The sequence below is a fragment of the Morone saxatilis genome, unplaced genomic scaffold, assembly GCF_004916995.1.
Source record: "Morone saxatilis isolate NCDOM2014 unplaced genomic scaffold, NCSU_SB_2.0 Contig15, whole genome shotgun sequence".
NCBI lineage: Eukaryota > Metazoa > Chordata > Actinopteri > Moronidae > Morone > Morone saxatilis.
In genome coordinates, this window is record NW_023339707.1 from 4767210 (window position 1) to 4778020 (window position 10811).

Below are 10811 nucleotides of genomic sequence, written 5' to 3' on the forward strand. Positions count from 1 at the left end.
GTGTATGTGTGTGAGAGAGTGTGTGTTTACCAGTTGTTTGGCCTTCTCGGCTTCCTGCCGCTTGTGTTGTCTTTCCCGGCTGATAGCTTTAGTCATCTCCTCTCTCTGTGCCACTTTGGCCAATTCCTCCTTCAATATTGTCTGCTGGCGTTCGTACCTGAAACACACACAAACGCACACATAATATTGCTTCCATTATTTGCATACTATCATCAGTTTCTGCTCTCCTCTGAATACAGTCAAAATGCTTTCCACAAGAGGGCAGCATATACCAAATTTCACCAGACCCATCAAATACATGGATAAGTTGTGCTCTTAAATGACAATATTAGTTCTCCTATAATGAGATGGATGAGAGTGATGGAGAAAACAGCAATAAAGATGGCCTGAATGTGTTAGGGTTGAGTTTGACCATCAGCAGGGATACAGAGGTTATCAAGATAACGTTCATCCAGTGAAATTGAATATTTTTAATATTTTAATGTTGAATTTAAACTTTTTTTTAATAATAAACATACCAGACACACATTATTGTTCTTAACAGAGATATTTATATATGTCTTACGACATAAATGGAGGGGATCTTTAAAGATTCTAGAGCAGAGAAGAGGCCCCGTTAGCTACTATAAAGAAAGTGAATTCTAAGCAGCACATACAGCCTGACGTGGCTATTTTTGCACATCAATATTTACAGTTGCTTTGATCATCAAAGGTGTATGAATGTTTAGCAGGCATCGTTTGAGTGTTTGCCAACCTGTAAGAATCTGTACTACAAACCTACATTTTTACTTTAACCCACCTTTTCTGTTCTTCCTTAGCGTAGGAGGCCGATTTGCTAGTGTTGGACTCGTTGCTGGGTTGGGCCCGGTGCTGTGGGCTCTGCTGGGGTCGAGAGCTTGAGCTTGCGCTGTTAGAGGCACCTGGACAAAGAGAGTATGTATGTATGTATGTATAACTATTACTCAGGGTCATTATAGATTCAAACAAATGCAGTAATTATTACATTTTCTTCATTAAGATCCTTGTTCTATATCTACAGATTATTACTATGGATTATTTTTGGTACTGATGAGGATTTGTGGGTATTCCCGCAATTTAGTAGTGCACTTCCATAAAGACTGGAGATTTAAAATAAAATGGTCAAAATGAATATTAATATTAATAAAGATATAAATATTATGCATTATATATTTCCCATAATGCAACTCCATGTCTTTGTTAGTCACTCCCTACTTACAGTAGTAATTGCTCTCATCTTTAAACCCTTAAAGTCTGTGGGCTTTCTGTTAGAAATTTAAAATCATCAGCGTTATTTTCTCAAACTTGACAAAGCCACCAAAGACTCTTCACTGACTCATGACTAGTAAACTGACCTTTATGCTTAGAATCTCCCTTTCATGTCTAAATGTGGAATTATGAGTCTACAGGTGTAAATAAAGCACGGTGTGTGCATGTGTAGTACCTGCATGTGCTCCTAACAACACGTAAACCGCACATTAACCTCGTCAGCCAGCAACTATCGGTGTTCTCAGCAAAACCGGGAAACACTGTGAGGTGCATGATGATACCTGTGTCTTTCTGAGGGCTTGAGGTTGATGATGATGTGCGTTCTGGAGCAATGTTGGCTACACCTCTCATCCTCTGGAGAACATCTTCTGATAGCTGGACAGACACACAAAAAGACAAAGATAGGTAGGCTAGAGACAGAATCAACAGGGAGCTGGGAGCGTCGGATTTGCCTTCACAATGAGAAGCCTTTCTGCAAGTTTCTACAAACAAGAGTTTACTTGAGTACAAAGCACATCATGCACATCATGTGGTGTCATACTTATTCAAATATCCTTTTTTCTTTTTTTAATGCTGTGGGAAACACACAGTAAAGTTGGGCTGAGGCAAAACACATGAACTGGCAAAGTGTGCCAGAAAATAATGGGTCACTACAGCTCCATCATGTGTGTGTGTGTGTGTGTGTGTGTAGCCAGGGAAATGGTTAAACATAGCTACACCAAAAACCACAGTAGGCACTGACTCACGGTTTCTATGACTCACAACATCTGAATGTGCAGGCAGGGCTGGTAAAAAGGATTTTCCGTAGGTTCCTCACTTTTTACAGACATTTCTACAAACATTTACACAAACATTATGATGCATGAAAGTAGCAGATCTAGAAACTTGCTTGAATTGAATAGGTTTATTTCAGATTCTAGCTGCTGTTATTATACTTGACTAGTCTGATGATAACTAGGTCTGAAGGTGCGTTCAAATCCTACAGGAAGTCTGGAAATGACATCCAGCAAGTTCTCCTACATCTCAGAAAGTAGGAATTTGTAATGGCTGCAGGCACATTACAGACATTCATACATTTCCTGTGTGCGTGCATGCATCTGACTTTCACATTTCATTTTGAGCACAGCCTGTGATTAAAGATAATAAAGAGAACATAACGCCAAGCTGAAAAGCACTACTGACTTAATCTAGTTGAAAGACTATTGTGTGTTGCACCTGTGGCCACACCCAGCATCACTGTTGGGTGTAGTACCTGTAACCACATTCAACAGGCTTTGAAGGTCAGGGTAAGTCTGCTACAGTAGGGTGAGCTTACACGGAGGTCAGCAAAACGAAAAGTAAGACGCTAGTGTAAAGTTGCTGTTTATCAGTTAAAACAAACCCCCATAATGAAACGTACCTGAGAGGATTTTGGGTACAAAAATGTAAAATCTTGACCGTCTGTATGGGAAACCCCTGAAATGATATTACATTAACTAATCCATATAGAGGCCATCTGATGGAAGTGACGATGCAAAGGTCAAAAAGGTTGTTACACAGTCTTATAGTTTCTGCTCCCCCTGCCTGTGCACAGGTCTTCATGTGGTAACAAGTCTTGTCCTTTGTTCATTTTAGTAGGAATAGGAACACTTGCTTTTGTGAAACAAATGTCTCTGCTAATGCAAATAGAGGTATTAATAGAAGTCTCTGTTTTAATTTGATTATTGTGAAAGCCCCAGTGCATACAAGCAATTAGGTCAGCAAGCATCACTATTAACTACATTTAAAATGTGTGAAAAACACAAAGTAGTTTAGTATTTTTTTTCTCTTTTTTGGTATTACCAGTTCATTGGTTGTTCATGACTTGCACTACGCAAAATTCTGACATTTACAACAGCACTAGAAGGCAGCAGTGTCAAAAGGCAGAAAGCTGCACGCCAAACCTCATTCGAAATCTGCCCATTTCAAGCCATGATTGTTGGGAAAATATCCTCATACGGTAGCTAACGTTATAACATGTGAAGCCTTTAATACATCAATGGTAATCTCTTTTTGATTTAGCAATACATCCACCATACAGCTGACATGTTCCAACATTACAATTGGTTCGCTCTTAACTGCTAGCTTTCGCTTCACCGTTAGCAAACGCTAGACAGCAGTAAATTGTGGAAAATGTGGGATTTTCACTTAATGTAATCCTGCTATGTGGACAATGTTAAGGCCGAATTTACCAGAAGACTCTGAAGGTCTCTAGAAGGCGTTGGTCATCTGCCACCAGAGATGTTCATCTGCCGATAAGCAAGGCACACTTGTACCTGCTGCTAAATACGACTGAGGTTTGGCGTAGGTTAAAATCAACCTGACCCTGCATCCCTTTACATCCTCCGCCCTTCGGCAGTCGCTTTACAGGTTGTACACAAACCGCTGCTTCATCTCACAACAGACTGCTAACCCAGTGTGCCTGCCTCTCAGCGACATGCTAACGGCTAGTTAGCTCTGGGCGTAACATTAAAGTAATGTTAGCATGGCTTATCAAACGCTAGCTAGATTAGCATTACCTTGACTCCACGAAGAATCCTGACTCTGTCCTCATCGTCGACCCCGAAAGACACCTTCCTGGTCGTACTCTCTCCCGAACCCATGTTTTCTGGCGTTAACTGACAGCTTTGTTTATTGCCTTGCGTAGAATATTGTCACTAACATAAAAATAATAATGTTAGTGTCCTGCCCAATGACAGAATAAGTGACAGATGGGATCTGGGTTGCCAGATGCTTCTTACGCTATCCCCCTCTCGCAGATCTGTGTAAAACCCGGAGCATGGATTCTTATTTAAGTACTGATGAGATGGAGTAGGTCGCTAAAATTATTCATAATTATTCATACAAAAATGTGTGTGTGTGTGTCATGATCTAAATAATGTGTTTTACACGTGCATTTAGGGAAAATAAAAACGGCTTAATAATACCTATTTGCAGCCTAACCTGGCAACCCGCATGTCATACACTAAAGCACGCTTTAACTACTGTCAAAAGTCAGTCACATACTATGTGTCCATACTGTCCGACAAACATACTACTATGGAGGCACAGACATTTTGTCAACAGACACACAAACATTTGTCATCAGAGTTTATTTGTGGTATAACACAAGCATGTCTCATAGTCAGTGTTCACACACATCAATGTTTACTGTATATGAAGAAAATAAAGGACAAACACAAAACATTCAACAGATATCCAGTTAACTTTCAATAAACCAGGTCTGCCATTTAAATATAGAAGGTCCCTTATTTTTAATTATTTTTTACGTAATATGAGCATAGTGGGCAGTGGGCAATTAAGGAAACTTAATTAAGGAATCCTATTACCATTTCCCCCTTAACAGTACAATAAGTGCTTGAACAGAGAAATGGAAACAAAACAAAACTGAATCCCTGAACACCTGCATTGATCTATATACTCCACAAAAATCACACCAATCATGAATAAAATTACGTTTTGTAAACAAATTGTCTTGTGATTAAAATGCTCCAGTTCCGTAATGCAATCATACTAGATAGCTAATAATAAATACTTTTTTTATGATAGCATGGCATTATAGATCAACATCACTTTTCCAAGCTAATTTCTGAGTAAGACATAATTTCTCCACTACAGTACGATTACGCATGAATGCACCACTTTGGCAGAATTGTCCTCTGCACTTTTTACTGTATTTTCATACATACTTTTGAAAGAAAGCAAAAAGGAAAGTTTGGAGCACCTAATTAAGTTCTATGCATTTGAAATATTCAACAAGAGGAGTTGTGTTCACATCCCACTTTGCAGTGTGATCCAGGACTCTGGTGTGTTTGAATGGATACTGAACGCTGGGTAAACTGGCTCCCTGAACACAGCCTTGAAAGTGTGGAGGTGCTCCCTACGGCTTCTGGTGCTGTGGAACGCTAATGTCCCCCCCTCATAGTCCAGCGCTATCTCAATCCTCAGCGGCTGATAGGTAACTTCCCCCAGTGCCACATTACTGGAAGACTGGCACACTGTCAGCTTGCTGTTTTTCCACTGCAAGCGCCAAGACACAGAGTTGTGTCCTAGACGACTGTGGTCGCCACGGCGAGGGATGCTCTTGTAACACACACCCACAGACCACATGGTGTTGGCCCCCACTTCTACCACCCACACGTGCTCGCCACCTGAGAACCCCTGGTTGCACAGAACCTGGGCTGCGCTTGTGAAACGCTCTGGGTGCTCCACGTACGTCTGCTTGGTGGGGCTGTACTTGACTGTGCGGAGATCATTGGAGACTACCAGGCTGGGGTGGGCCGTGAAGAGGTTGAAGGTGAGGTTCAAGGGGTTGAAGAGGACGTGGATGGAATCCAGGAGGCGGGTCATTTCTGAGCGGAAGTCCTGGGTTTTGAGGCCTGCCTGGAGACGCTTGGTGTTGAGTGGAGCCTTTGAGGGGATCTGGGAAGGAATGGCCCCAGAGGCGACTTCTCTCAGTTTACGATCAATCAGCACGAACCTGGAGGACAGAAGAATGTTCTCAGTTGATATCCATTGTTTTACTATGTGCTCTGCTTAGTCACGTAACATCACATGTCTTTACTGCATGAATGCATAGGCATCTTCACATTTCTGAATACGTGTGGGCTTATCTGCGCATACTGTGCACGTAAACCCAAGTGCTGACTAATTTCTTTATGCCTGTTCTCATACATCCCAATGCTGAACAGATAATTATGCACACTCTCAATTTATCAGCAGTGTTATTTCTTTCACTTGATTCCAGCAAGAGGTTTGGGGCTATTTTATGTATTCATTCAGCAGTTTATATTTTTGTTGTACCTGTGTATGAACATGCATGTGTCTGTCTCACTGAGGGCCTGGGTAGCACTCTGCTGGGCCTCCAGTAACTGTTGCTGTTGCTCTTCGAGTGCACCCAGCCCAAGCTGCCAGCTTTGTCTGCGCTGGACTCTCTCCTCCTCCAATAGCACATGCAGGCGCTCTCTGTACCTGGATGCAACACAACAATGATTAGAGGGAGGATGAACTAGGAGTTCAGCAAACATCATCATACCCACCTATAAATATAATTTTACTCGTCCTATTATTACTAGCATTGCTTTTACTACTTACTGAAGATATAGGTTCAAAGTTAGAGGTGTTTTCTCTCAATATAAAGTGTTTCACATTTGTTTACACTACATTGATTGGATAACTGGGTGATATTTTACAATTTTTAATAGCTGTAATGGAAATGATCTACTCAGTATTTGTTTCCCATAAGCCCTAGACTGTTCGTGGAATTGACATTATGGCTTGACTGAATAGGCCTGTCCATGATCAAATAGAACTTTGGTGGTGGTTTGGTACTGTTTTGTATTTAGTGCTAATTAGCAATAATAGCATGCCAATACACTAAACTAAGATTATTAACATGGTAAATTTGACCTACATAACATCGCAATGTTGGCAGTGCCACGTTAGCATGCTGGTGTTAGCATTTAGGTCTTTTTTCTCTGGCATGTACCAAAACAAACTTACTGATTAATAAGATAAACTATCATCCATCAGCATTTGCGTGACTGTTTTGTCCATGGCATACAGAAAGTTTACTGGCAGTCAGTGCTGATATACATCGCATAAAATGATCGGTACACTACGTCTTGGCATGCAAGTGTCTGTAAGTGCCTGATCCTGCTCTTCAAGCTTGAAAGAGAAACTGCTGCTGGTAATTAGAGGCACATACTTTAACTCATACAGACAATGCCTTTACACAAAGACTTTGATTTACAATACTGGGAGGCCAACGGAACTCAGTTCAACCACCATGTAAATGTAAACAAGAGTTTACCCATTGTCTTTTAAAACTTGCATAGTACATCTTCATTTCTGAGATTGTGTTTTTCTTAGTGTTAATGTCCAATTATACATGTACTGTCCTCTTAAAGCCACTGAAAACATCAAGTATTCATGTTTTAAAAAGCAACAATCACAGTTAAAGTTCAGGAAAAAAAAAACATAGATCTAAACATTAGATGTTCTCTATCTAGAGTTTAAAGGTCAGAAACTCTTTCTAATCTGCTTCATCGGTATGTGTAGGTGTGGTTTAATTAGATCTGATCAACAGTGGCCTAGAAGCATTGAGTACCAACCTAACACAGGATACTGTGTCAGTGTCCTATTTTGCCTCACCTAGATGATGAAGAAGTACATACGTTTATAAGGGGGCATTAACAGCAGTCGTATAAAGCAGGGAGGTGAGGAGACGCAAGACCTATTTGACTGTGGTGGCACTAGTGGGGAACTGACTCATGGTGCGTTCGTTTTGTCTTGTAATCGCGACTTGCAGCTCGAGAGTGACGTTTTGGAAAACGAGTATGCAGGGGTGGCATGAGGTATGTCTCTCAGTTATATGCAATAACCAATGTTTAGAGACCCCAGGATGCAGAAATATTCAAATACACTAGCCTGAAATTATATTACAGTTTTAAGGAAGTTGCATTTCTTAATACACCAGTATACTGTGTATGCTTCAGGACACCACATTTACTTGTAAAGGCAGTATCAATACCAGCACATATGCAGTACATTACCTGTCCACTAGTGCAGCCATACCGTCCATGAGAGTGACGGCCTTGTTGACCAGTTTGTCTCCTATAGCTTCAGAGGCACCTTGCTCCTCTGCTGTCTTCTGTAGGAGACTCTCAGTTATCTGCAGCCTGCAGGAAACCACCTGCAAACACGGAGTTAATACATTTGTGATTTGTACTACTTTAGTACTTTAAGAAGAAAATCTGGAATGACTGGCTGTCCTTTTCTGGTAACAAGCTGTTAAAAAGGCACACAGCAGATGTAATTTAAATATCAGAATCTGTCACATGAAACTGAGAACTCATTTTGACCCAGTCAGAAATTATTACGCCTTTCTCGTCAGCTGGACAGTTTCTGCATTCTTATCATTTGTTAGTTGCATGCATGATGGCAGTGTGCCAGATAGCCACCAGCCATGTATTCAAACCTTGAATATCCTGTTTTCTTTGTTTCCCATGGTCATAAAGTAATCCCTCATCATTATTGCTCAGCAATCTAAAGTCTCTAACCTGCTTGTTTGGTAACGATTTCTTTTAAATGTCTGTGATATCTGAGTAAGTTTCCTGTAAAGAACAATGTAATTTAGTACTGTGGGAATTTTCTTGTCGTCTTGCCTGTTTCACAATTTTGAATGTTCAGCTGACCTGCTGTGAATCGCTCATTTATCATTGTAATGTAATTACAATGTTGTATTACTACAAATTGCATAGTTCTTTCCAGGAAAATTATTGGAAATTATAAAAACATAAAAATTTAAATAAAAAACACCTAAGATAAAACATTACCATGTGTTTTACTTCAGCACCAAATCCACATATTGTAGCTGTTAGCTTTAGCTGTCTGCTGTGATGTAATGCTGTAATGCAGTATCACTGTAGGAGGAATACAAGCCTGGTAAATGTAACTCAAACAATAAAACAACCTTGCTGCGGCTCTCCAGCGCTCGCCTCATCTCCTCTTCGGCTGCACTGAAGGTGAGAACATCGTGGTTCTGGTGATGGCCTTCTATGAAGCACGTGGCGCACAGCAAGGTCATGTCGTTGGAGCAAAAGTACTCAAGGGGACGGTGGTGGGCGGCACAGCCCTTCATCCCCAGCTCATTCTGGGGCTCGATAACAGCGTGTGTCCTGAACGACTCCTTCTCTTGGTGTCTCTGAAAGTGCCTGGAACACAGCGACACCTCACACTTGAGGCAAGTCTTCACAGCCAACAACTGCTCATCTATGCAGTGGTCGCAGAAAACCTCCACCTTCTTGGGCTGCTTGGTCTCGGGCTGCTTGGTCTCGGGCTGCTTGGTCTCAGACTGCCTGTTAAACTGCGGTGCGGTGGCTCGGAAACCCTCAATGATGCAGTTGAGTTTGAAGTTTTTCTGCAGGGTTTCCACACCCTGATACTCCTTGCGGCACTCTGGGCAACGTGGAAGAGTATGGTCATTCTTGTAGGCACCGTCGGACTTCCAGATACAAGCTCGACAGTAGTTGTGGCCGCAGGGGAGGACCACCGGATCAGAGTAGAGCTGAAGGCAGATGGGACAGCTCAGCTCGTAGGCTAGCTGTTCTTCCGGCTTGGACAATGACATGATGAGTGTTGATGAAGTTGGTAGCTTCTTTTCTTACTTGTCTGTTGTTTCTCTTGTCTTGTCACTCTTGTTGTCAAAATCCCATCTTACTTTACCTTCACCTTTTGTCCTAAAGCTATCTCCCGTTTCATCATCACACTGTCACACTTCTTTCCACCCGGCGAGGCTACAGGTGAGTCTGTAATGACAACAGGTAATACAGATAGTATATAGAGCAAACAAGGAAGTCAGCAGCTCTTAACTACTTGCAGGAGGTGTATCCACAAATGTGTGCAGGGCAGCATTCCTTGTCCTTGTCATCTGTGCTACCCAGAATTCATACCACCATACAGGCTGCTGTTGATGGTAAAAATATGCTACACCTGACAGTATTATACAATAAGGCTTTAGAACTAATTTCGAAAGTCTACCAACCACTCCCAGTGCTTTACAACACATGCCAACATTCACACATTCATACAGTGAATAAAGAACATAATAAAAGCGTCTGAAGAAGATTAAGGAGCAGCAACATTGTTTGGTTCATTGTGTGCATGTAGAGTATGTGTACAGGTGTGTTTCTGCACGTGCATGGATGTACAGTAAATGGAGGAACCTGGTATCATACACACAGTAAAATCACATGTGCTGATGTCTCCTGTTGACTGTAAACACAGCGGGGGGAGGGAAACGCTTGTTGCTCCTTCACTGTTGTCATGTTTTATGATTTAATAAAGAATCTCGACACTACATTCAAAGGGACTTTTCATTTGATGGGATTAAGGTCAGCAACCAAAAAGAAAAAAAAACAAACAAAATCAAAAGCATTTCTGTGAAAGTGAAGAGCCTTCCCTAAAATTAGACCAAGCCATTTGAAAGTGGTGGCTCCAACTGTTTCCAAAATAACTGATAACTGCAGGTACTGTATAACAAACACATGACACATGGGAACTGGGGAGTGTATTAAAGGATGGACTGCAGTTCCTGAAATAGACTATGTTTACTCACTGACTGACCATAAATGTGTTCATGGAGAAGTGCCATGATCTGACAGTCTAGCATGCTTCAGATGCTCTCAGGTTGTTGAAACAAACAACTACTAACTAACTGTCAAACATGTTTTAATCATAATGTCTCATTCCTGATATGCATCTCTCCCTTCCATTATTTTTAGTATTAAAGTTGCAACGTGTGAATGCTGATGAGTCTCGCAACACTACACTTGCATGTTTGTCAGCACCTCAGTGAGCAATGTTTTAGACAACAAACACTAGTCTGAGACTTTGACACAGGGACATCAGGGAGGACATGTGGTGGGCACAAAGCCTGGGGGTATGGAAAAGAAACAAATTCAAATGAGCAAAGTATAAATAGAGTCTGGTGTACATTGTTGAAA

The 10811-nt window shown here is 41.3% G+C and overlaps 2 protein-coding genes across 2 annotated transcripts in view; both read right to left on the minus strand.

The window, feature by feature from the left end:
• chchd6a (coiled-coil-helix-coiled-coil-helix domain containing 6a) overlaps positions 1–4050 on the minus strand; it is a 66227-nt gene extending 62177 nt beyond the window's left edge. Inside the window, exons 1-4 of the mRNA XM_035657014.1 lie at positions 3825–4050; positions 1569–1662; positions 800–920; positions 31–157 (exon numbers count right to left, since the gene is read on the minus strand). Of these exons, the coding sequence (XP_035512907.1) occupies positions 31–157; positions 800–920; positions 1569–1662; positions 3825–3908 (426 nt within the window). The 5' untranslated portion in view covers positions 3909–4050. The remainder of the gene's footprint in view (positions 1–30; positions 158–799; positions 921–1568; positions 1663–3824) is intronic.
• Positions 4051–4400: 350 nt separating this feature from the next.
• On the minus strand, positions 4401–9621 carry LOC118323988 (E3 ubiquitin/ISG15 ligase TRIM25-like). Its single transcript, XM_035656085.1, has 4 exons — positions 8780–9621; positions 7860–7999; positions 6109–6276; positions 4401–5785 (listed from the first exon to the last, which is right to left on the minus strand). Exons 1-4 carry the CDS (start codon positions 9434–9436, stop codon positions 5077–5079), a joined length of 1674 nt encoding a protein of 557 aa, XP_035511978.1. The 5' UTR covers positions 9437–9621; the 3' UTR covers positions 4401–5076.
• Between the last annotated feature and the right edge of the window lie 1190 nt (positions 9622–10811).